Below are 23,450 nucleotides of genomic sequence, written 5' to 3' on the forward strand. Positions count from 1 at the left end.
ACTCTCCTCAAACAATAGCATGGTATTTTTTCACTGTAATAGCTACTGTAAATTGGACAGTGCAGTTAGATTAACAAGAATTTAAGCTTTCTGCCCATATGGAAAGTTTGCTGTTACTTACAACAGTCATGCAAATTACATTAGCACACGTTAGCTCGACCGTCCCGTATATGGGACACCGATCCCGTAGAGGTTAAATGTTAACTGCAAAGTTGGTTTACCTGGCAGAACTATATCATGAGTAAGTATATAATTTGTATCTATTATTTGTTATTTGCAAACTTTGCTATGAAATTAGCAGCAGCAGCATGCTAGACTGGAACATTAGTATGTTCCAGTATGAAGAAAAAAAATGTATGCACTCACTACCTGTAAGTCGCTCTGGATAAGAGCGTCTGCTAAATTCTAAAATCTAAAATCATTAGACTGCACATTCCTGACTCACTAGACGCACAATTAAAGGGGAATTAAAATGTGTTTGTTTTCTTCCAGACCTAAAAAAAACGGTCTGCTGATGTGATTTAAGCATTGACATGGACTCAGAACATCCAATCTCGTTGTTTTCTATGAACAATTGTAATTTTGAGAGTGAAAAACTAAAATAATCTAAAACCAGGAAAACTAAAACTGAGAAAACATAATTTGGGAAAATATCAAATATCAAACACAACGCCCTAGCAAAAGCAAAACCTACTTGAAGGTAACAGCGCTCACTGTTGCCCCTAGCGGGCGGTTTTTACGTAATCTCCCGACGTCCTCAGACATGGATGGACGTCTAGTACTGACTTGTATCATGGGTGACCTGCCTGGTTATAGAGAGCTTTATCCTTTAAAAAATATATATTCATCCACAACTATCCAACCAACATTTAATTGTAGGATATGTCTATAGGCCTACTTCTACTCTTGACTGTTGCTCAGACCAGTGATGACAACTCCATTCTAAAACTTAGGTTTAGCATGTTCTTTTTTTCCTGCATAACATTTTTGTTGAATGTTGTTGTTTTTATATAACTCATGCTATAGTTGTAATTTGCATCTTGTTCTTCGTGTAATATGTTCGTTTTATGTTTATGTGATATGAATAACTCTGTTGAGTTTTTATTAACCACACGTACAGTGGGGGAAAAAAGTATTTAGTCAGCCACCAATTGTGCAAGTTCTCCCACTTAAAAAGATGAGAGAGGCCTGTAATTTTCATCATAGGTACACGTCAACTATGACAGACAAATTGAGAATTTTTTTTCCAGAAAATCACATTGTAGGATTTTTAATGAATTTATTTGCAAATTATGGTGGAAAATAAGTATTTGGTCACCTACAAACAAGCAAGATTTCTGGCTCTCACAGACCTGTAACTTCTTCTTTAAGAGGCTCCTCTGTCCTCCACTCGTTACCTGTATTAATGGCACCTGTTTGAACTTGTTATCAGTATAAAAGACACCTGTCCACAACCTCAAACAGTCACACTCCAAACTCCACTATGGCCAAGACCAAAGAGCTGTCAAAGGACACCAGAAACAAAATTGTAGACCTGCACCAGGCTGGGAAGACTGAATCTGCAACAGGTAAGCAGCTTGGTTTGAAGAAATCAACCGTGGGAGCAATTATTAGGAAATGGAAGACATACAAGACCACTGATAATCTCCACCGATCTGGGGCTCCACGCAAGATCTCACCCCGTGGGGTCAAAATGATCACAAGAACGGTGAGCAAAAATCCAGAACCACACGGGGGGACCTAGTGAATGACCTGCAGAGAGCTGGGACCAAAGTAACAAAGCCTACCATCAGTAACACACTACGCCGCCAGGGACTCAAATCCTGCAGTGCCAGACGTGTCCTCCTGCTTAAGCCAGTACACGTCCAGGCCCGTCTGAAGTTTGCTAGAGTGCATTTGGATGATCCAGAAGAGGATTGGGAGAATGTCATATGGTCAGATGAAACCAAAATATAACTTTTTGGTAAAAACTCAACTCGTCGTGTTTGGAGGACAAAGAATGCTGAGTTGCATCCAAAGAACACCATACCTACTGTGAAGCATGGGGGTGGAAACATCATGCTTTGGGGCTGTTTTTCTGCAAAGGGACCAGGACGACTGATCCGTGTAAAGGAAAGAATGAATGGGGCCATGTATCGTGAGATTTTGAGTGAAAACCTCCTTCCATCAGCAAGGGCATTGAAGATGAAACGTGGCTGGGTCTTTCAGCATGACAATGATCCCAAACACACCGCCCGGGCAACGAAGGAGTGGCTTCGTAAGAAGCATTTCAAGGTCCTGGAGTGGCCTAGCCAGTCTCCAGATCTCAACCCCATAGAAATCTTTGGAGGGAGTTGAAAGTCCGTGTTGCCCCGCGACAGCCCCAAAACATCACTGCTCTAGAGGAGATCTGCATGGAGGAATGGGCCAAAATACCAGCAACAGTGTGTGAAAACCTTGTGAAGACTTATAGAAAACGTTTGTCCTGTGTCATTGCCAACAAAGGGTATATAACTAAGTATTGCGAAACTTTTGTTATTGACCAAATACTTATTTTCCACCATAATTTGCAAATTAATTAATTAAAAATCCTACAATGTGATTTTCTGGATTTTTTTTCTCATTTTGTCTGTAATAGTTGACGTGTACATATGATAAAAATTACAGGCCTCTCTCATCTTTTTAAGTGGAAGAACTTGCACAATTGTTGGCTGACTAAATACTTTTTTTTCCCCACTGTACATGAACAAGCAAATGGTTCTCCTAAAAATATATTGAGGGACATAAAACATGAGCGGCCTCTACGAATTTAGCTGCAAGTGTTCAGAATCTCTACACAGTCACAAAGTTCTAGACTCCATTAACTGAGAATGCACCGTGTGTTATGTGTTTCTACAATATAAAAGCCTCATGTGAATCACACATTTGGGGTATATTATTATATTCTTGGATCTTTCATCTCTTGTTGAGATTGTGCATGTTACAACAATGTTATATCCATCGAAGTCAATACAATGCATTAAGATTGGAAAAAACTCTAAAGGAAAAAGGCATTCTTAATATCCAAAACTGTTTTACCTCAAGAATATCCCTCAAGTTTCAAAGTGATTTTTCAAATTGTGGTCGACAAAGACAAATTACATCGATAAATAGTGCCTCGTGCACTGTGATCAAAGTACATCATGCTCCAATAAGAGGGGATACGCAGTTCTCCATGTCTTTAGGACAACAAGGAAAAACGAAAACATTATAGGGGGTGAATCCTTCTTAATGATTGCTCATATAATATCATTCCTGTACATAAATAGCATTCAAATGTCTGATACACACACCTTTGTCCTAGGAGTGCTTGCACATTAATCGACTGTAAGGTTTTGGGGTAAACATAATCACGTGTTCATCGGTGGCCAATGAGAGTCAAAGAAACCCGGGAGAAATAATTACCTGGCTTGATTGTTCTAGGGGTAAGATAAAAGTACACATACACTCCATATAATAATCTGATGCATGTAAAAGAGACGAGAGCATCGCTATGTCGACCACGGGTCCCATACGCAATTATTGCGTGGATTCTTTGATAAACCATGAGAGCGAGGATTTTCTTGCGTCGCGGTTCTCAGCCACAGAGCTTCTCCCCACCCGCTCGTGTCAGACGACACTAGTACCGGAGTGCTCTGAAATACCCTCCTGCAGTTTTGCGCCGAAACCTCCTGTCTTTACCTCCTCCTGGGGCCCAGTTCACTCCCAATCCTCAGTAGTCTACCACCCATACACCCACCAACCTCACGTTGGAACGGACTCGAGGTATGTTCGCTCATGGCTGGAGCCCATATCTGGAACAGTATCCTTTCCAGCCTATCCGGCTAACTGCAGACACTACGGACTCAAACCCGATGATTTTCCTCAGCCCAGTGCCGGACACTGCATCACCTCCAACAGTCGCGGATACCCGGACTATCTCTACAACACCTGCGTGGACATCCGAGACAAGGCACAGCAGATCGCCCCTTCTCCAGAGTCGGAGATTTTGGCTTCCGGAAAGCACAAAGACGACAAGACAGAATTCGACCCAAGTAAGTGGAAGCCATGCCAGTCTACAAACGGGTATTGGAGTCGTTTGTGTGTGCGTGAGGTGGGGGTGTTCGTCTTCCATGGGGGTTTTGCTCGTGGTTGTTGTCCCACTATAAAACGAAATGATCGTTTATTTTCCCTTCCGTTTGAACGAGAGGGGAACTGGAGGGGCTGTTAGACAGTGTTAGACAGGACAAACGCCAATCCCCTTAAGGTTGTAAAATATGAATTAGCTATAAAACAGCTATGCAATGGGGAAACTGGAAACAAGCTTTTCATTGGCGAGATCAGAATCTCTAGTAAACTCCACTCCACTGTCTTCTTACATGGCCTAAACGTGTGCCTAAAAGCATTTTTTGTGTGCCTAAAAGCATATTTTATTTTACTTATAGATACATTTGATGTTGTATCATTGATACACAAGAGGTGTGGCCTTATATAGGCCTTGTGTTATAGTGGATTATTATTATTTTATTATTTGTTATTATAGCCTTCGATTGAAATGCACATCCAGAAGCCTAAAATCAACCAACAAGCTAATAGGATGATCCATGTTTACAGAAAAGCTTGCAGAAACCACGAAGAGCCACTATGGTTTTTATCTGCAGTATTATAATGGCTCATTTCATTTCATGTAAACCTATACTGGTTTATTGCACCGTGTTATTTAGTCAATAATGGCTGATTTTTCACGTGATTATTGAACGTTCTGGTACAACCGAAGCCGAGCAAGTCACAAAACATAACTTTGCTTAAATGCAGCCTATTAAGCGAGGACCAAAACCATTGATATTGAAGTTTCTTCATATCAGTACTTATAAAAACATAACAACACCGAGCAAACTCCCTACAATAAACACAGAACAGAATATTTTTGGCCACAACAAGAATGGGTGAAATGCATCTAGCTGCCTCGGTTGCAGACCTGCGGAGACTTGAAGTTAAAGGCTTTTAAAATATTTTATGGGGCAATAAAGCGAACGGGCGCACTCACAATTTTACAACTCGGTCCTTTTCTAGTACTGTTGACGCTCTAAAAAGATGGATCAGGTCTATAAGAGAGATGCTTATTTATAATTATTAAGGAACACATTGATGACACAGTTGACAATGCACATGGATTATATTGAACCATAGGCTTATTTTTATTTTTTTAATTAATAAGAGAGTAGGCCTGCTCTCCGTTTGGTCTGTTGTGTGTTGAAGTGTTTATGATAATGATTTTAAAGTAGCCTTAATGGGTTATACACTGGAAAAGGTCAGCAAAAGTGCTCAATTGATTTACTTTTTTTCTGATTTATCATTTTACAGGCAACCCGGTGGCGAATTGGATACACGCTCGTTCAACGAGGAAGAAACGGTGTCCCTATACAAAATATCAGACTCTCGAACTCGAAAAAGAGTTTTTGTTCAATATGTACCTTACCAGGGACGGTCGATATGAGGTCGCTCGGGTTCTTAATTTGACCGAGAGACAGGTCAAAATCTGGTTCCAGAATCGGCGGATGAAGATGAAGAAAATGAATAAAGAGAAGACAGAAAGCAATGAGCAGTAACGTGCTGTATGGACAAATTGACTTGTACACATTCAGAAAAATGTCACTCATGGTCTCTCCTCTCCAGTGGTCTCTCCTCTTGAGAGCTACTGTTTTCCTTTTTGATCTGATATAATTGAGCTCTAGGCCTATTCTTGACAAAGTAGCACAGTGCAGATTGGGCCCACGTTTCGCTGTGACAGTATGCAACTTGTTTGGGCTATTTATCCTTTATTACTGGTTCATAGTCAAGACACGAATAGGACATTAGTAAAGAAAGGTATACGGTCAAGTTGGATAACTGTGCTTGAATGGTGTTTCATCTGTTCATGTGTATAACAAAACCTGTGTATTTTTGTAGATGTTGCATCTTTGGCCTATTCAAGTGTAAATTAATGTTTTGTACACGAAGTACATGGAACGTGTGTCTTGTGTTTTCGTCTAGGCCTATGTGGATATAGATTTTGTTGTACGGTTTTTATATTATTTTCTCTCTACGCTACAACTTTATGTTATACTGTAATCTCCTTTCCTGTCTTTGTTGGGTCATTCATATTAAAACGTTAAAATCTGGCCTTAATCAGAAATATTAACACTTGCAACAATGACATTCTGAGATGGCTTGACAAGACAGTAGGGTACAAAATATATAATTCGCAGTTAGTTGTTGGGATATAAGTGATTCAACAATTCCAATAGGCTACACACTAGATTTAGATACGGACCACTCCTTATTGAAAGCAGCTGTGTCTTTTAACTCATTATTCTTCCATTTCTATTTCCTTTTATAATGCACGTTTCCTGACCACTTCCAGACGCTGTGTTTTCTGAAATGTAAATGGCTCTGGAGGAAAATTAAGGTGACATTTGAGACCTTGTGTAAACGCATTGCATCACGTTGTTTGCTTTATACGTGTTATCCAATCATAATCATTTCAGATTATTGCAACCATTTCAAGGAAAAGCTTTAGCGTGGTATTCTGGCTCTGAAACGTTTTCAGTCCATAATCTGTCTAGGCCTGGCCATATTTCTAATTGGTGGTCATTTAAGAAAACATGCCACACAGTATAACTTGATTATTGAGATTCAGGTATAATAGAGGAGTGCATTGAGAGTGCATTTCGTGCAACCATGTGGCATAGACCTATCTCAATATAGGCCTATCCCTGCGTACTTTCAAACAATGTAGGCTAGTTACCATGTGAGGTGTTTTATAGTTTTTACTTAGCCTTCTTGTAGCCTATAGACTCCACTATTTTATCATACAAATGTAGTCTATATGAGCGTTAACACTGGGCACACACTCGTTGAATCAAAGTTATTTCCAGGTCATTTCAATTACATTACGTTGAACCAACGTGGAATAGACTTTGAATTGAAGTCTTTGCCCAGTGGGTTGTTTCCATAGCATAAATCGCGAATATAGGGCCTAGGCTACACATTGATGACGTTACGAATTCATTTGCAATAGACTAATGCACATTTCGGTCACTGATTTGAGGCTTTTGTGAGCCGAGCAGTGCGCTATATTATTTTGGTCTGCTGAGTTGGTGCTCAATGTTGTATTTTAGATGGGTCATGCTGGCCATGTGTCGTGGTTATGTGAGACATATTAACCCACAACAAACGGCGATACATGTGTTCCCCTGTGTCAGTGCTATTTTTGGACACCCTCTGCACACTACACTAATTTGCTGCATAGTCTTCTGCATCTTTTAGCCTATCAGTTAATTTGAGGTGTGTGAAGTATCTTTTCAGGCGTTTATTTTTCTTTCTTGGTCGCTGGACTAAATTGGCTTTCCCCTTAAGTGTCACAAACAATACTGACAGGATGCAGAGATTTTAGAGCCCAATATAGTTTAACATTTCCGTTGCGGAGCACAGAGAAATGTGGGGTTTTACGACCCTGATTCGGGCAGCACTGTTCATCTCGAATGCAATCTAAGAAAGCAAACCTAGCAGAACTGGCTAGACGTCTAGGCTTAATTACTTTATTGTTCTTATTTGAAAGTATGGTGTGCTGCAAACGTGACTCTATCCCCCTTTATTTTTCCACTCTGGATTATGTGGCAGAGGGGGAAAGAGGAACACATGAAAGGCCCCAAATTGAACTTCCTTTATTCCAAATCTATACTGAACATAAATGTAAACGCAACATGGAACAATTTCAAAGATTTTGCTGAGTTACAGTTCATGTAAGGAAATCAGTCAATTTAAATAAATAAATTAGTTCCTAATCTATGGATTTCACATGATCATGGGTGGGCCTGGGAGGGCATAGGTCCACCCACTTGGGAGCCAGGCCCAGCCAATCAGAATGAATTTTTCCCCACAAAAGGGCTTTATTACAGACATAAATTCTCCTCAGAATGGTAGAGAAATTAACATTCAATTATCTGTCAACAGCTCTGGTGGACATTCCTGCAGTCAGCATGCTAATTGTGCGCTCCCTAAAAACTTGTGGTATCTATGGCATTGTGTTGTGTGACAAAACTGCACATTTTAGAGTGGCCTTTTATTGTTCCCAGCACAAGGTGCACCTGTGTAATGATCATGCTATTTAATCAGCTTCTTGATATGCCACACCTGTCAGGTGGATTATCTTGACAAAGGATAAAATGCTCACTAACAGGGATGTAAACAGATTTGTGCACAAAATTGGAGAGAAATAAACTTTGTGTGTGTATGGAAAATGTCTGGGATCTTTTATTTCAGCTCATGAAACATGAGACCAGCACTTGTAGCGTTTATATTCAGTGTAGCACAGCGCAACAATATTCTCTTGGAACACTGGCACTGTCCCTTGTCAAATGGTAATGTCCCCTGTAGCTCAGTTGGTAGAGCATCGTGCTTGCAATGCCAGGGTTGTGGGTTTGTTTCCCACGGGGGGCCAGTATGAAAATGTATGCACTCACTAACTGTAAGTCGCTCTGGATAAGAGCATCTGCTAAATGGCTAAAAATGTAAATGTTATTTCCCTTATTCTGAAATAGCCTCGATTCAGTCCAACCCATGTGTCTTTATGACTTTGTCTTAGGCTATATATGACTTCCGTATACATGTCCGTCATACCATCATTTCAAGTTTTTTACTATTGGGGCCATATGGCAAAAATTATGAGGACCCCTACGATTTATAGAAATGTGGTTAGAGTTGTAACATATAGGTATCCTCATTGCTCATTATTAAATTGTTATTATTTCTACTTTCACTATTAGGCTATATATAGTATTTTTATACTATATCCCTTACAGGGATTGGCATTTTAGCAAGCTAGCAGCACTAGCAGTAGGCCCAGTACTGGCAGAAACATTCTATTCATATGATTGAAATCTATATCTGATCCAATCTTCCACTATCACGATATACCATACAAATGTGTAGGCCTAGCCTATATCTTACGAAATAATAGCCTCTCATGGTTATGTGAAAGTACTGTAGGTCTAGAACTAGTCCAATTAGTGCAGTACAAAACACAACAAGGCCACTGGATGTCGCTGTTGACTAAGTATTTAACATTTTCGAGCCCATGCAGCCTTTTTACCTTTTGTATGGGAACCTTCCGGGGACTGGAGGGAGAAAGTGTTCTTAACGGCTGTTCTAGGGTTACTAGTCACAAATGTAGAGATGAACAACTAATGCCTAGAGATGAACAACCAACAAGGTCCGTTTTCTTCAAGACCTATTATTGATAGTCTACGTATAACTTTTACGGAGAATAATTATCTTTCTTCTCTAGCCTACACTATAGGCAGTAGTATATCTGTAATATGCCAATATTGTATAATTTTTTTAAAGCTTGATATTCCAATTTATTTAGCCTATGTCTCTCTACACTCATTTATCTGTCAGTGGGTCTCTATCTCTGTCTTGGTGTTGTGTTGTTATGAAGAACAATTATTTTAGTTATAACTGATAAATTCTCTTTTATCGTTAGGTTAATCTATAGCCTATGTTTAGTGTTAAGTAGCATAAGATAGGCTACATCTACTATGGGCTCAAACGAACATAAGAACATGTAGGCCTAACTTAATGTCAATATGTATAGTCTTTGTAATTGTTAAACATATTTTCGTATTTGTATTATGTTTGCTCCAATTAAAGACCAAAAATTCAACCAAACACGTTTATTTCACTTTTATTTTCATTAATAATCATGTAAATCATGTACAATAATACATCAATGGCATCAACAACTTTTAAGCATTATAAAATAATTTTGGTTATATAAAAATCATATCAAAACAAATATCTAGGCTGTGTTATTATCAAATACAATGTTGCTACATGTAAACCATTTCGATTTAAATATTTAATTGAAATAGGCTAGGCTACAACACATTTCACTGCCACTGGGTGTGCGCGTACATGTGTGCGTGAATGGAAATCATTGACGTAATGCATCAACCTTGCGTTCACGGAGTCAGAGGTCGAGGTTTTTGTCACTTTCTTAAGGGAAATAAACGGTAGGCCTATTAACTAGAGAGGAACGTCTAGAGAGGAACATCTAGAGCACTACTCTTTCAAATAGACAATGTATATAACACTAAACAAAAGGATAGTTGACACATAGTCTAGGCTACATAAAATATTCAAAATGTTATTGTATTGTTAAGCAAAATGCATAGTCCCTTCTCGCTTGCCTGTTTCACGGTTTAGACGTCCGAGCACTCCGTGAGAATAGGAGGGTGTTGAAGGTTGGTGGGGAGAGAGGAGGGGGTCGATGTCGTGAACAGGGGGGGCGCAAAAACGCTTGTGACTGTGTGTCTGAGGGGCTAGCCGCTTTAGCTATATAGCACACATCAACCATGCACGACATAAGAAGCTGATTTGAAGCTGCAAAAGGAAAAATTCAATAAAAAACAAAGAACTTCCTTTGGTAGCAGGGCAGTGTTTTAACAGTGGAGAGGTGGATAAGGAAACAGGCTTTATTATTTTATTCCTTAAACCTGTCTATATGATTTCGTGGTTTCGTTCGTTGTATGTGTGGGGTTTGGAACAGAAGTAAGGCAATAATTGGAATTGTCGTAAAAAAGTTATTCAGCTGTAACATTGTCAACAGAAAAACATGAGCTCCTATTTCGTGAACCCTCTCTTTTCCAAATACAAAGGCGGTGAAACGTTGGAACCAACTTACTATGACTGCAGGTTCCCTCAAAGCGTCACCCCGAGTCACGCGCTGGTGTACCGTGCGGGAGCGGCGGCGACGGGATTTCAGCACCCGCCCCATCACGTCCAAGACCTCTTTCACCATGGGACGGCGGGGATCTCCACACCAGGCTACCAGCAGAATCCATGCGCCTTGGCTTGCCATGGAGATGGCACTACATTTTATGGATACGAAGCCCTTCCGAGACAAACGCTTTATGGTACCCAACAAGAGGCAAGCGTGGCCCTATACCCAGACTGTAAATCGTCAAATGGCACTAACCTCGGAGAAGGACAAGGCCACCTAAATCAAAACCAGTCTCCTAGTCTCATGTTTCCATGGATGAGACCGCACGGTTAGTAGGCTACGTTTTAATATGTCCATTAGTGCAATTATATAGGCTCTAACATTATAAGCGTAGGCTACAGTTAGGTTTCTTGTGTGGTTATTTTGTTGTACTTTTCATGCCATGTAGCCTACATTCGGTAAAGTATGATAACGTTTTCGGATCATCACTTATCACTCAGTAGAACTTCATCGCTTAACCGTGGCACAATGACACACTCTCATCAGATCTGAGCTACTTTGATTACAGGCATATAAATACCAGTAGATCTGCGTCAGTGCTGTGCCATTCATGGCGGCTCAATTGATCGCTAGAAGATGAGACAATAAGCAGAAATTAATAACAACAGTAAACACGAATTAAGTGAAAGTTCAGCATAAGCACTTGGCATGGCGTTTATCTTCCCATACATTTACATTTTACATTTTAGTCATTTAGCAGATAAAAATAAATGGTCATTTAGCAGACGCTCTTATCCAGAGCGACTTACAGGAGCAATTAGGGTTAAGTGCCTTGCTCAAGGGCACATCGACAGGTTTTTCACCTAGTCGGCTCGGGGATTAGAACCAGCGACCATTCGGTTACTGGCACAACGCTCTTAACCACTAAGCTACCTGATGCTCTTATCCAGAGCGACTTACAGTTAGTGAGTGCATACATTTTTTTTTCTTCATACATCCAGACAGCTATCCAAGAGTAGAGGGTATGTATAGTATTGGATTTTCCAGTAGAGTGGAATGGCTCAATGTGGATGTCACCAACCTCTGATATAGCATACACAGCCAGGGCTCAAATAAGAATAGCTCTGCGAACTACCTCCGACACACACACACACACACACACACACACACACACAACAATCAATATCAAACAATCAGTCTTCTATTTCAAATATAATAATGAACCAGACACAGTTTTGCAACAATTCCTGCTTAATTGTAAGTGCTATTTCCATTCTATAGCCCCAGGAAGACGGAGTGGCCGACAGACCTACAGTCGATACCAAACACTGGAGTTGGAGAAGGAATTTCTATTCAACCCTTACCTCACCCGTAAGCGTCGGATCGAGGTGTCTCATGCTTTAGGGCTGACGGAGCGGCAGGTGAAGATTTGGTTCCAAAACCGACGGATGAAGTGGAAAAAGGAGAACAACAAGGACAAATTTCCGTGCCAAAGAGTAGAGACGGAGAAAGAGGGTGATGGTGATGGTGAGGGAGAGGGCGAGGGAGAGGGCGAAGATGAAGGCAATGATGATGGTGAAGGAGAAGAGGGAGACAAAGGGGAAACGGGAGAGGAAGAGGAGACGAAATAGTGATTTTTATTGCTCTTTCTTTTTATGGTTATATGGCTTAAAAGTTGAAAGATGGTCCCGGGAGAAGGAGATCACATTTTATCACCACCGTGTTATTGCGTCAACAAGATGAGAGAAAAATATCTGTTCTGGATTCCAGCAAAAAGCTCTCTCTATGAGGATAATAACTACTAATAATGTTTAGCTTATACAGTCTCCAAACGCTGCAAAGGCTCTCATAACATAAAGACCTAAAGCACTTGCAAATCATATTGTTAATATGCGCATATGTCCATATCACAGAATGCACAAGAGGATAGGATGGCTGAAAATGTTTAAATGTTTAATCAATGTTGTCATTCGAGGAAAAGGGTTCACTATTAATACAAATTCTTTGTACTTTTTTTTTTCCTCAAGTTTTTTTTATGTGGATTTTGTGTGTATTGGGATGATGGGAGTTTTATTTTATTTTATGCATAACTGCCAATTCCAAAGGTGGGGAAAGGGGTGGCAGTTGGCCAAGTGGTTAAGATCCTTCCGCCAGTAACCGAAGGTCTCTGGTACGAATCCCCGCGCTGATTAGGTGCAAAATCTGTCAATGTGCCCTTGAGCAAGGCACTTAACCCTACTTGCTCCTGTAAGAGGTTCTGCTGAATTTGCGATATGGACTCCTGGTTAGAAGGGCACTTTCATAAGGGATGTTTCATGTTGTTGTATCTCAAATATAGGCCTGGTAATGTAGCCTATATTTTGTGAGCGCTGTCTGAGCTTTTGATCGCAGATGATCCCCGGGCCTATTCAATCCGATTAAAAAACAAAACAAATCGGAAATTCGCCATATGTAGAATATTTCTTGATTCTTGACCTAATTCTGAAAAATGTAAGATTCTAGAAGGCAGCAATAACTTATTTTTGTGTGATTATTAGCCTATATTGGTTTTAATAGACCGGGAACTCTTTACTACCTAAGTAGATCTACATGCACTTGGAGGTGATGTTAAAATCTACCAAGAAAACGGTTTTGTCATTAGCAATGTTGATCTATACATTCTCACTGAAGGGACAAGGCAGTGCAATGATAGGCCTATAACACATTATATTGCATTTGATTGCGCGATACTTATGGTTTTACTTGTGGCGGTATAGTAGGCCTATATTGATCTTCGAAATAAGTGTCTCTGCGCCATTCTACCTAGCCAGCTAAAGGACGGTGTCACTAAAATTAGTGTCCCAACAACTTAAACTGCCTTAAGTAATGCACATTTATTTAACCGATATGTTATAATTGAACAAAGAACTGTACTTCAGCTTTTAAATAGCATTAGCCTACATTATTGTGCTGATGCAATAGACTCGTTTTTAATGCACTGAATATGACCTCTATGTATGTCTTCGTATATCTTGTTGTATGAATCAGCTTGATTTCTTATGTTTTAAGTTCAAGGAGGGGATGTTGGTTGCGAGTGCACACATCCTTGATTGGCATGGACATGTTAAAATAAATGGCAAAAAATCTGAATTTCTCTTCCTCATTCTTGATACCATTTCGCAATTTCTCTGTATTGCAATAGACCAAAACACACACACACACACAGAGAAATGAGACAATCCAAACATCTAATTATGTCTGTTTTGTGATTTTATGATGTTTACTTAATAACATCAATGAATTCTAAGAACATTTAATCACAATATCTTACACCCAAACAAAATTACATTATAGAAAATATTTTTTTCATGACTTGTTTTTATTCAGACCAATGGATGAAGGAATGGATACGCCTGTAATGCTAGTGGTTCAGATAACATTTTCGTTTTGAGACACAAAAGCCAGCAACTTAGTTTCTTTTTGATATAGGGAAATACCATTTATATAAGGAGTTATTTTACCAATAAGCAGAGTCGTTTTATGATGTAGAAGCGTCCCCTTACCTAAACTCTTGCGCAGGCCTACACTTCGAGTGCACCTAAATGCGTAAATATGCGATAACCATTTGAGTACTTCATACTACCAAGCTACCTTATAGGTGCCCAAAATACAGTATAAACGATTGTACATGTTAGTGTGTACAATCGATGTAGTTAAATTATTGTTTGAGACCCGCTTATACCAGAAGTTAGTGACATCCATGGAGAGCTGTCTGGATATATGGGAAGATAAACGGCATGCCATGCGTGTGTTTTGTTGATACATTTTCAACATAGCCTATTATGGACGTCAAAGGTCTGTATAGTCTACCTCTTCAACACATATTGTATATGCACCACTATACATTATAGAGGTATAGAATCACTAAATAGCTTTGTTATATTTCAGATAACCTCAATTATCTCAATTATAAGAGCAACAGTCGAGTAGAATATTAGGCTATTTGGCCTACAAGACTTCTGGTTAGGATAAATTGTATTGTTGCCAAGTCAGTTGCTATACATTATATTAGTACTGTTTGACGTACTTTTTCAAGTTGTTGTTTGCCCAGTAACAAAAATGCAATCCCAAATGTATTGTCTTGATGGAAAGAGAACCAGGTGTGTAGGTTTCTATGTGCATCTTTAATCTCTTGTAGTCAAATACGTTATTATGAAACGAGTAGAGTGTGCTACAGTGCCTTCAGAAAGTATTCACACCCTTGAATTTTTCCACATTTTGTTATGTTACAGCCTAAATTTAAAATTGATTAAATATATTAATTTTTTTACTGGCCTACACACAATACCCCATAATGTCAAAGTGGAATTATGTTTTTCGAAATTTTTACAAAAGAATGAAAAACAAAAAGCTGAAATGTCTTGAGTCAATAAGTATTCATGGGACGCCTAAATAAATTCAGGAGTTTAAAAAACTCTTAACAAGTCACATAATAAGTTGCATGGACTCACTCGGTTTGCCATAATAGTGTTTAACATTCTTTTTGAATGACTACCTCATCTCTAAACCCCACACATACAATTACCTGTAAGGTCCGGTCCCTCAGTTGAGTAGTGAATTTCAAACACCAGGGAGGTTTTCCAATGATTCGCAAAGAAGGGCATTTATTGGTAGATGGGTAAAAATAAAATAAATACAGACAATGTCCCTTTGAGCATGGTGAAGTTATTACACTTGGTGTATTAATACACCCAGTAACTACAAAGATGCAGATGTCCTTCCGAACTCAGTTGCCAGAGGAAGGAAACCGCTCAGGGATTTCACATAGTTACAGAGTTTAAGGGCTGTGACAGGAGAAAACTGAGGATGGATCAACAACATTGTAGTTACTCCACAATACTAACCTAACTGACAGAGTGAAAAGAAGGAAGACTGTACAGAATAAAAATATTCAAAAACATCCCTCCTATTTGCAACAAGGCACTAAAGTAATACTGCAAAAAAATATGGCAAAGCAATTTATTTTTTGTCCTGAAAAGAAAATATTATGTTTGGGGCAAATCCAATACAACACATTACTGAGTATCACTCTCCATATTTTCAAGCATAGTGGTGGCTGCATCATGTTATGGGTATGCTTGTAATTATTAAGGACTGGGGAGTTTTTCAGGATAAAAAATAAACAGAATGGAGCTAAGCACAAGCAAAATTGTAGAGAAAAACCTGGTTCAGTCTGCTTTCCACCAGACACTGGGAAATTAATTCACCTTTCAGCAGGACAATAAACTAAAACACAAGGCCAAATCTACACTGGAGTTGATGACCAAGAAGACAGCGAATATTCCTGACTCACAGTTTTGACTTAATTCTACTGGAAAATATATGGCAATGCCTGAAAATGGTTGTCTAGCAATGATCAACAACCAATTTGACAGCGATTGAAGTATGTTGAAAAGAGTAATGAGCAAATGTTGCACAATCCAGGTGTGGAAAGCTGGTAGACACTTACCCAGAAAGACTTCTACAAAGTATTGACTCAGGGGTGTGAATAGTTATATAAATGAGATATTTCTGTATTTCATTCTCAGTACATTTTTGCCAAAAACATGTTTTCACTTTGTCATTATGGGGTATTGTGTGTAGATGGGTGAGAAAAAAATCGATTTAATCAATTTTGAATTCAGGCTATAATACAACAAAATGTGGAATAAGTCAAGAGGTATTAATACTTTCTGAAGGCACTGTACAAGATGTTTGCGATGTGTTAATCTAGGTTATTTAAATTCAATCAAATCATACTCAGAGTAGGCGATGTAAGAAATCATATGCACATAGGCCTACTTCATTTGAGAAATATAGGCCTACTGCAGTCTGCAGGCTACAGGAAAGAAGAAACATTCATATTTAAATGTTAAGTCCTTTGAGGTCTATCGGTCTTGTCTAACATTTTCCCGAAACCTTTAAGGGATTTTGTTATTTTATGGAGCCTAACCCTTAAAATAAGGTGACAAAATATATTCGTAACCAGCGCAGTGTGGCAATTGGAATATGGTGCAAATCCTATGTATATTTTACACCACATAGGCCTAGCCTCAATATATTTTTTAAACCATCTCTTGGATTAAAATAAAAAAGGACACATATAGCCTGCATTAGGTCTACGTAACAAGACTACAAACAACTCAAGAAGAGCATGTACAATGAGAAGTCTGTGTTAAAGATATCGTACTTATGTTTTATCCTTAATTATCCTTAACATTTACAATTACAGAATAAAACTCACCTTGTCAATCAATGCCGCCACAGTCAGATGTTCAGATGGCTTCTAACCTACACTGGGCCCCTTACTTATAGTAAAACTCTCTTGATTTGAGGGTCTCAGGCTAGATTTAGCCAATTCTATATGCTGTTTACTGCCGAAATTCCGGAAGTTTTCTGTAGAGTGACAATTGTCTGTGAGCATTGTCTACCAGTCTCCCTTTGTACTTTATATTACCATGAGGGGAGACCACTTCCGTAATAAGGTCGTAACCACCTGTAAACTTTATGGACGGCAAATAAACTCGCCAGTGTCTCTGTGTTCTGACCCACTATAGCCCTCAAGCTCAACTTTGGACCCCGAAGCCTGTTCCACTGCATTTTTTTTTTATTGTTCTCCTCTAATCACGGAACGATTTAGACATGGGACACCAGGTGGGTGAAATTAATTATCAGGTAGAATAGAAAACCAGCATGCTCCGGACCTCGTAGGGTAAGAGTTGAATACCCCTGCACTAGTATACTGGTGCTTTCAGTGTAGGCCTCCACAAACAATACGATTGTCTGGTTTTCTCTTCTTTGACCAGCTGTTTAAAGAGGAAACCCTAATACACAGCCATATGGACAATTAATTATCATATTTGTTATTTAAAAACTTTAATTATTAGATAGCCTAACTTCGATTAATTTTACCGACTTACTTAAAGTGGACTGTGTATAGGCTACATATTCAATTGCTAGAAATGTTAGAATTGAACAATAAATCGAGGCTCAACTCTCTAGGTATAGGCTATTCATTATTATGTTAAGTGTAAACAATGATGTTCTCCAATAATGTTTTTCCAGTAACAAAAATGCAATCCTCAATGATATTTTAGTGGAACGAGGAATATGCGTCATGTGAAGGCGGCATGCAACTTTATTCCGTTGTGAAGGCGGCATGCATCTTTATTCCGTTGTGAAGGCGGCATGCATCTTTATTCCGTTGTGAAGGCGGCATGCATCTTTATTCCGTTGTAGGCAAGTGATCTCCCTCATTATAATGATAATAACAAGTTTCTCTTGCTTGCAGTCAAATGACCTAGTGGCCTCGTGGGTGGAATGTTATTATCATTTCATAATTAATAAACCGAAAATCCGGTGTTTCTATGTCAAACAGTTTTTATATTTTCTGTCTTCTGTAATGTATATAAAGTGTAATATTGGGATGCATACAAAAAATGTATACATTTCAACTCTATATCTGACATGGTACAGGTGTCTTGTTTTTTCTAAGTCCATAACCATATGTGTGAGGTGTACACTTTTGTTTCACTCTGTGTGACCCTGATTTAGCCCACTGCAGTAAAAGGTTAACAATATGCAGAGTGAAACTGTTAATTTGTACAGAGAAGTTTATTTTTCAATCCATGGTGCAAAATGTTTCTCCCTCATTTAAAGGCACAGTGCAGTCAAAAACATGATTTTCCTGTGTTTTATCAATATTTCCAGATTGGAATAATACTGTAAAATGGTGGAAATGATCATAATGGATTTTTTGTGTGAAAGCTCAGACACAACGGTAGGATTGTTAAACATTTGCCTGCCAACAGTATTTAGCACCTCTGAACAGAGTGTCAGCAGTCAATCTATTTTGTTTTCACACAGCAAAGACCTTGGAAGTTGTCAGCCACTCTGCCTTGTTAAAATAGTCCAAACCAGAAGGTGGCAGTAGCGTTGTTTGGCAATGCATATCTGTGCGTATTGCTTATGGTCTAGATTCCAAGCTATCTGCTTTACTGTTGCTATTTTGTAGAAAGCCTTTGTTGATACTAGCCAGATGGCCACAACTAGATAACTACCTAGCAAGAAGAAGAATAAACAATTTAATTCACTCTCCATAATCCCATACTGCCAGTGCCAGCCCATAGACAAATGTTTAGCTAGCTAGCTAACGTTAGCATATTCGCTAGCTAGCTAATGACACTGCACTAACTTGGCAGCTAACACAGGCAGCTGTTTCATTGAAACTAGCTAATCCATTGTGATTTAATTATGATGTCAATACTAGCTATAGTGGTATGCTAGCTTGGAGGAAGTATTTAGTGTTGTGTGCATTGTGTCTGTGCACTTAGCTAGCTACCATCCCATCGCCTACATTGCATATGAAGTGTGACTGGCTCATCCATGGATGTACGGAGAAAATGCCCTCTTTTGTCCTTTTTTGGGGGTTGTGCTCTCCGATTGGCTCAAAGTGAAGTTGGTGGCCACTGACGAGCATTGCGTTGGTTCGTCGCTAACGTGTCGTCACGCAGCAGGTACTGCTTTTGTTCTAGCAAGAGAAGGAACTGCCTCCAACTGTGATAAGTACCTATCGGCAGTCGATTGGCAATGAGATTCTCTGTGTGTTTCATGTTCTAGAGCTGTTTGAAATTTCAACCTGTTTTGATGGGATGGAGTTTTGGTCTTCCATTGTGACATCACAATGCTGTAAATTACTTAATAGACCAATAAGAAAGATAGTTCCAAACCTCTCGGCCAGTAACAGCAAATTTAACATTTTCAGAAATCAGAAATGATTTGATATTGAGATAAAAACAGCTGCATTTGACCTTTAAGAACATATCATAGCCTATTACAATGTGCCCACATAGCCAACAACATGTAGATAATTAAGGCAGGAATGAATACCAGGGCGGTCACAAACTATGCTGTCATCAGAATGATTTTAAAATGCTATATAGACCAGCTGACAATGTACCCAATAGGATTATAATCAAATCAATTTGGCTATTTCGATTGGCAGAGTTAGACAATCGAATCCTGTTGTCAAATCAATTGATAACATGAATGTGTCTCTGTCTTAGAAATATATGTTTTCATGTAAACATAGGTCTACAATATTTTTTATAGATACATTTTATAGCTGATCTCCATCATGTATAGAATGAGCTGCTGCTGCTGACCTGGGATGAGGGTACAGCATGCGCGCGCACATGTTTGGTGCTGTTATGTTTACGCGCATGAGTGCGCATGTGGAGGGGTGGTTGGTGCATCTGCTGGATACATCCGCCATGTAAATGCTGTGTTACGCCCTGGATAAAATGTAGGCTATGTGACTGATGTTTTCAGATGCAGAAGCAAAGAAAAACAGAACTGTATTTAACGATGGAAATGTAAGTTGGCATATAGGACTTTCATCGACACATACTGAATGAGATGTGAGTTTCTGGAGTTGCTGAGTTTATTCCATAGATAGTGAAGTGTCTTTATGCAGAAGGAAAGATATAGAGAATGGGTCGGCCAGGCAGGAAGGAGGCGCAACGCATTCCTGGTTGTTTGGTGGGAAATTTACAGCTAAGTAAAAAAAACTTTACGACTGAATCGGAACTTGGATTGGCTGTAACTTGACATGTGACGCTCCCTCCGTGAACATGAACTTCATACTGTTGTCTCCTCCTGATTACTATCTTTCTCAATCCGTACACGACCTGCCCGTTTAAGCAACAGCATTTTCCGCGTTCTATACAGAAATGTGTTTCTTTTGCAGCACACGTACATGTTTGCTATTCCATTTGACTGCTACCTCTTCTCCCCTCCCTCTCTCGCTTTATGGCTCTCGGTCCATATCCAGTGCTCCCTCTCTCTCTCTCTCTTCACCTTGCTCGCTCATCGCCGTTAAGTCAGAAGTGGAGCCTGAGTAGATTACTCGGTTCCAGCTTGTGGATTGTGATACTTCAGAACCTGAATACCTATCATTTCGTTCTACAGCGTTAAACAGAATACCAGCGACATATTGGATATTAACAAGTTGGGTACCTCGGACTCCTTGGTTTCCCTCCAGCGCTGGTAGCTGTTGGACCAGTGAATGTACGTCACTGTAGGGGCAAGGAGAACGTGGGTAAGTTTGGCTTTCTGCGTTCCTTATTGGTTTAAAATTAATCTAATGGTCTGTGGCCTTTGGATGTATTTAAAATGTAACATCTATTTTGCTTAACGGGGAACAAATGCACAAGTTTACCAAATCATGCATCTAATGTATCTTAATGTATATAATTGTATTGACACTGTGAGGTCTATGGTCTATGGACATAATGTTTTTGACCTGATATAGGTATAACTATTGTAACGTCAGTCTGCCTGTTTGTGTAAACATCAAATGCACAAAATAAAGGTATAGTGTATATATTCTTGTTTAGTAATAAGCTACACACTCTGCCATTGTAATAAAATAATTGATCGTCTAAAGCAGGGGTGTCAAACTCATTCCATGGAGGGCCTAGTGTCTGCAGGTTTTTGGTTTTTCCTTTCAATTAAGCCCTAGACAACCAGGTGTGGGGAGTTCCTTACTAATTAGTGACCTTAATTCATCAATCAAGGACAAGGGAGGAGTGAAAACCCGCAGCCACTCGGCCCTCCGTGGAATGAGTTTGACACATGTGGTCTAAAGGCTTCATCTTGTTATATAATATTGGTTAGTGCAGGTAAATTGACTTTTTTGTGCCTGAGCCTGTGTCTGTAAATTTTAGTGATAGGCCAAGCTATATATTCTGCAATTAATCTACAAGTGGGATTGGGGAACTATTCCTGATATTAGTAGTAGCTCGCTGTAACCCACGTGAGCAATCATTTAGATTCTGATAGAAATAGGCAAGAGGGCCTGTGTGCATCACCAAGACTAGCTTGTGGCAACGCTTCTTTTACCAGACCATAGAAAGGAACTGGTACCTGTGGGGTATAGAGCCTGCTGGTTGGTGCATTGATGCCTGGCATATGGTTTACTGTAATGGTTCCTATCAAATTTGAGCTACTTGTTTTATTTAACTCTTGAATTATACGTGCATTAAATCTCCAGTGTGATACATTATGATACCCTGGTGGGATTCAGGAATTGGGTTTTCTCAGTTAGTCTGCAGTCAAGCATTCAATGTAAAAAAAAAAAAAAAGTGAACATCTATTTCATTACTAACCATACCTTACTACCAGGCCTAGCTTATTGTTTTGGCTTTAATGTTTAGGACTGATGTCTCTGTGTGACAATACATTGAGATGGGCCAAGCTGTAGCCTTTCTTATAAACCTTACAATGATATTATATAGGTAGGTAAAGCTGCTCCACATGCGTAAATCAAAAACCCATTGTTCAGTTGGTTATGTATCTTATCCATATTGCAACATGAGCAGGCAAAACAAAGTTAGTGTTGATGGTTGGTTGTGCTGGTGTCATTAGCAGACGCTAATTATCATAACATTGTGCAAGTATTCGTTTTGTTTATTGAACTGGTACACTAATGTATAATTCGTACAATCTACATAGCAGGCTATACACTAATGTGTATTGTGTATAATGTGCATATATACATACATTTACATTTTAGTCATTTAGCAGACGCTCTTATCCAGAGCGACTTACAGTTAGCGAGTGCATACATTTCATACTGGCCCCCCGTGGGAAACGAACCCACAACCCTGGCGTTGCAAGCGCCATGCTCTACCAACTGAGCATACAAACTTAATCATCATTGATCACCAACGCAAAACACTTTATTTAGTTTCACGTTGGATAGCCTCAGTCAATAACGCATCACAGCAATACAAAATCAAACGTGTGTTTGTCATGCACAGCAAATAGCGTAATTATTGGCAATACCCTGCCAATTCAGACTCAAACTTTTATTACCTCTTTTCCCTCACCTCATATGTATAACAGTCTACACTGCCATCTAGTGTTAGATCGCAGCACCTCACAATCCTGTCAATGCCAATATTACTGTGTGATCGATACTGCGAGTACATGCATACATACAGTAGGTCTATGTCAGTAGGGTGTGTTCAATCACCTTGGTTTTATCTAATTAGATGTTAGACACAATATATTACAAAATAACAACATTATGTTGTTTGGATAGCCCACAGTAAGCTGCACGCGGTGTTGTTCTCAATGCTCTCTATATATATTGTGTGTCATAGTAGGGCCTATTGTAAAGATTCACTGTTAGGAACCTATTTGACACGTGGCAAAAACCGTGAGACTACACTGCAGCAACCAACAACCCAATGGCTTTACCGTACTAAAGTGCCATTCCTCGCCAAAATTGAGGCTTGCAGACTTATTTCTATTGAAGATGTATTATTATTATTATTATTATAGCTTCTGTTGTTGCTTCTTTCCCAGTTCTCTACAGTGAGAGCCAGGTGTCGCTTGGCTTTGTTTGGGATTTACATTTTATGGATGCATAGTCAACAAGTGAGAACTCTTTGTAGGCTTGTAAGTGAAAATCTATCATCACAAGACGCTTGGCATGCATGCCTGGCCTATAGTGAATTGAATCATAGACAACACATGTGTAGACCTATAGCCTACATGTGAATAGCCTACTAGACTATAACATTTCATAAACATTCTAGCTACTCAAGCTCAATATGAAAAATGAAAATCAAATAGTCCCGTGTAGCTCAGTTGGTAGAGCATG

General features: G+C 39.3%; 1 protein-coding gene, 1 long non-coding RNA gene and 1 pseudogene across 3 annotated transcripts in view; all 3 read left to right on the top strand.

The window, feature by feature from the left end:
- The first annotated feature begins 3,470 nt into the window (after window positions 1–3,470).
- LOC311133381 (homeobox protein Hox-C9a-like) lies at window positions 3,471–5,606 on the top strand (annotated as a pseudogene). Its single transcript has 2 exons — window positions 3,471–4,052; window positions 5,362–5,606. The product of its transcript is annotated as a homeobox protein Hox-C9a-like (transcript).
- A 5,048-nt stretch (window positions 5,607–10,654) lies between these two features.
- Window positions 10,655–12,393, top strand: LOC311133571 (homeobox protein Hox-C8a-like; the record flags this gene model as incomplete). Its single annotated transcript, XM_084167078.1, has 2 exons — window positions 10,655–11,090; window positions 12,044–12,393. 2 exons carry the CDS (start codon window positions 10,655–10,657, stop codon window positions 12,391–12,393), a joined length of 786 nt encoding a protein of 261 aa, XP_084023204.1.
- Window positions 12,394–20,052: 7,659 nt separating this feature from the next.
- Window positions 20,053–23,450, top strand: part of LOC311133097 — a 37,364-nt gene continuing 33,966 nt past the window's right edge. The window contains exons 1-2 of the long non-coding RNA XR_014613566.1: window positions 20,053–20,154; window positions 20,750–20,879. This is a non-coding gene — a long non-coding RNA (uncharacterized lncRNA). The remainder of the gene's footprint in view (window positions 20,155–20,749; window positions 20,880–23,450) is intronic.

This window comes from Coregonus lavaretus, assembly GCF_964263955.1.
Source record: "Coregonus lavaretus genome assembly, chromosome: 8".
Classification (NCBI taxonomy): Eukaryota; Metazoa; Chordata; class Actinopteri; order Salmoniformes; family Salmonidae; genus Coregonus; species Coregonus lavaretus.